General features: G+C 70.5%; 1 protein-coding gene across 1 annotated transcript in view; it reads right to left on the bottom strand.

Moving 5' to 3' along the window:
- EMID1 (EMI domain containing 1) overlaps positions 1-712 on the bottom strand; it is an 11077-nt gene that overhangs the window by 1774 nt on the left and 8591 nt on the right. The window contains exons 7-8 of the mRNA XM_035898376.1: positions 614-705; positions 265-402 (exon numbers count right to left, since the gene is read on the bottom strand). Coding sequence (XP_035754269.1) covers positions 265-402; positions 614-705 — 230 coding nt within the window. The remainder of the gene's footprint in view (positions 1-264; positions 403-613; positions 706-712) is intronic.

The following is a 712-nucleotide window of genomic DNA, read 5'->3' as shown; positions in this document are numbered from 1 at the left end:
CGGGGCCCACGATATCCCCGGGCGCTTCGGGGAAGGTGTTGGAGAGGAGCGGGTCCCCTGGGGGAGAACATGGGTGGTGGGCAGGGGCCAGCCCCCTCCGGGGCTCCCAGCCACACCACCCCCCTCCCGAGCAATGCTCCCACCCACACCTGCCCACCCCAGACCCCGTAGCCCACTCCCCACGGCTGGGTCTCCCTCTTCAGCCCTATCCTGGGGGTCAGCCCAAGGAGGGGACCCCCCTGTACCTCAGCCCCCCCTCCTTACTGGGCTCAGCTATGCGGGGTATCGCTGGTCCCACAGGAGCGGGGGGGCCTGGGGGGCCAGGGGGCCCGGGTAATCCCTTCTCTCCAGGGAGCCCCCTGGCTCCATCCCGTCCAGGCGGTCCTGGGGGGCCGGGAGGACCTGCAGGGAGGAAGAGGAGGGTGAAGACTGGGGGAGCGCCTGTTAAATTCCCGATGCCTGAAGCTGTGCAGTGCTGGAACTCTTCCAAGCCCCAAAACCACTGCACAGACCCCCCCGAAACATGCCTGCCAGGAGGATGGGGGGGGCTCAGCTGGAGCCAGGCACCGGGCTGGGACCCCCCCTCCCACCAAGGCTCCCTGTCCCCCCTTACCTGGTGGCCCCGTTGGACCCTTCACCCCGGGAGTGCCTGACGGTCCCCGTCCTCCTGCGTCTCCCTTGGGGCCAGAGGGGCCGGGGGGCCCCCCCGAGC

This window comes from Egretta garzetta, unplaced genomic scaffold (genome assembly GCF_000687185.1).
Source record: "Egretta garzetta isolate BGI_Z169 unplaced genomic scaffold, ASM68718v1 scaffold7, whole genome shotgun sequence".
Taxonomy (NCBI): domain Eukaryota; kingdom Metazoa; phylum Chordata; class Aves; order Pelecaniformes; family Ardeidae; genus Egretta; species Egretta garzetta.
Note: the sequence above shows the minus strand (reverse complement) of the source record. Positions and strands in the feature narration are given on the sequence as shown.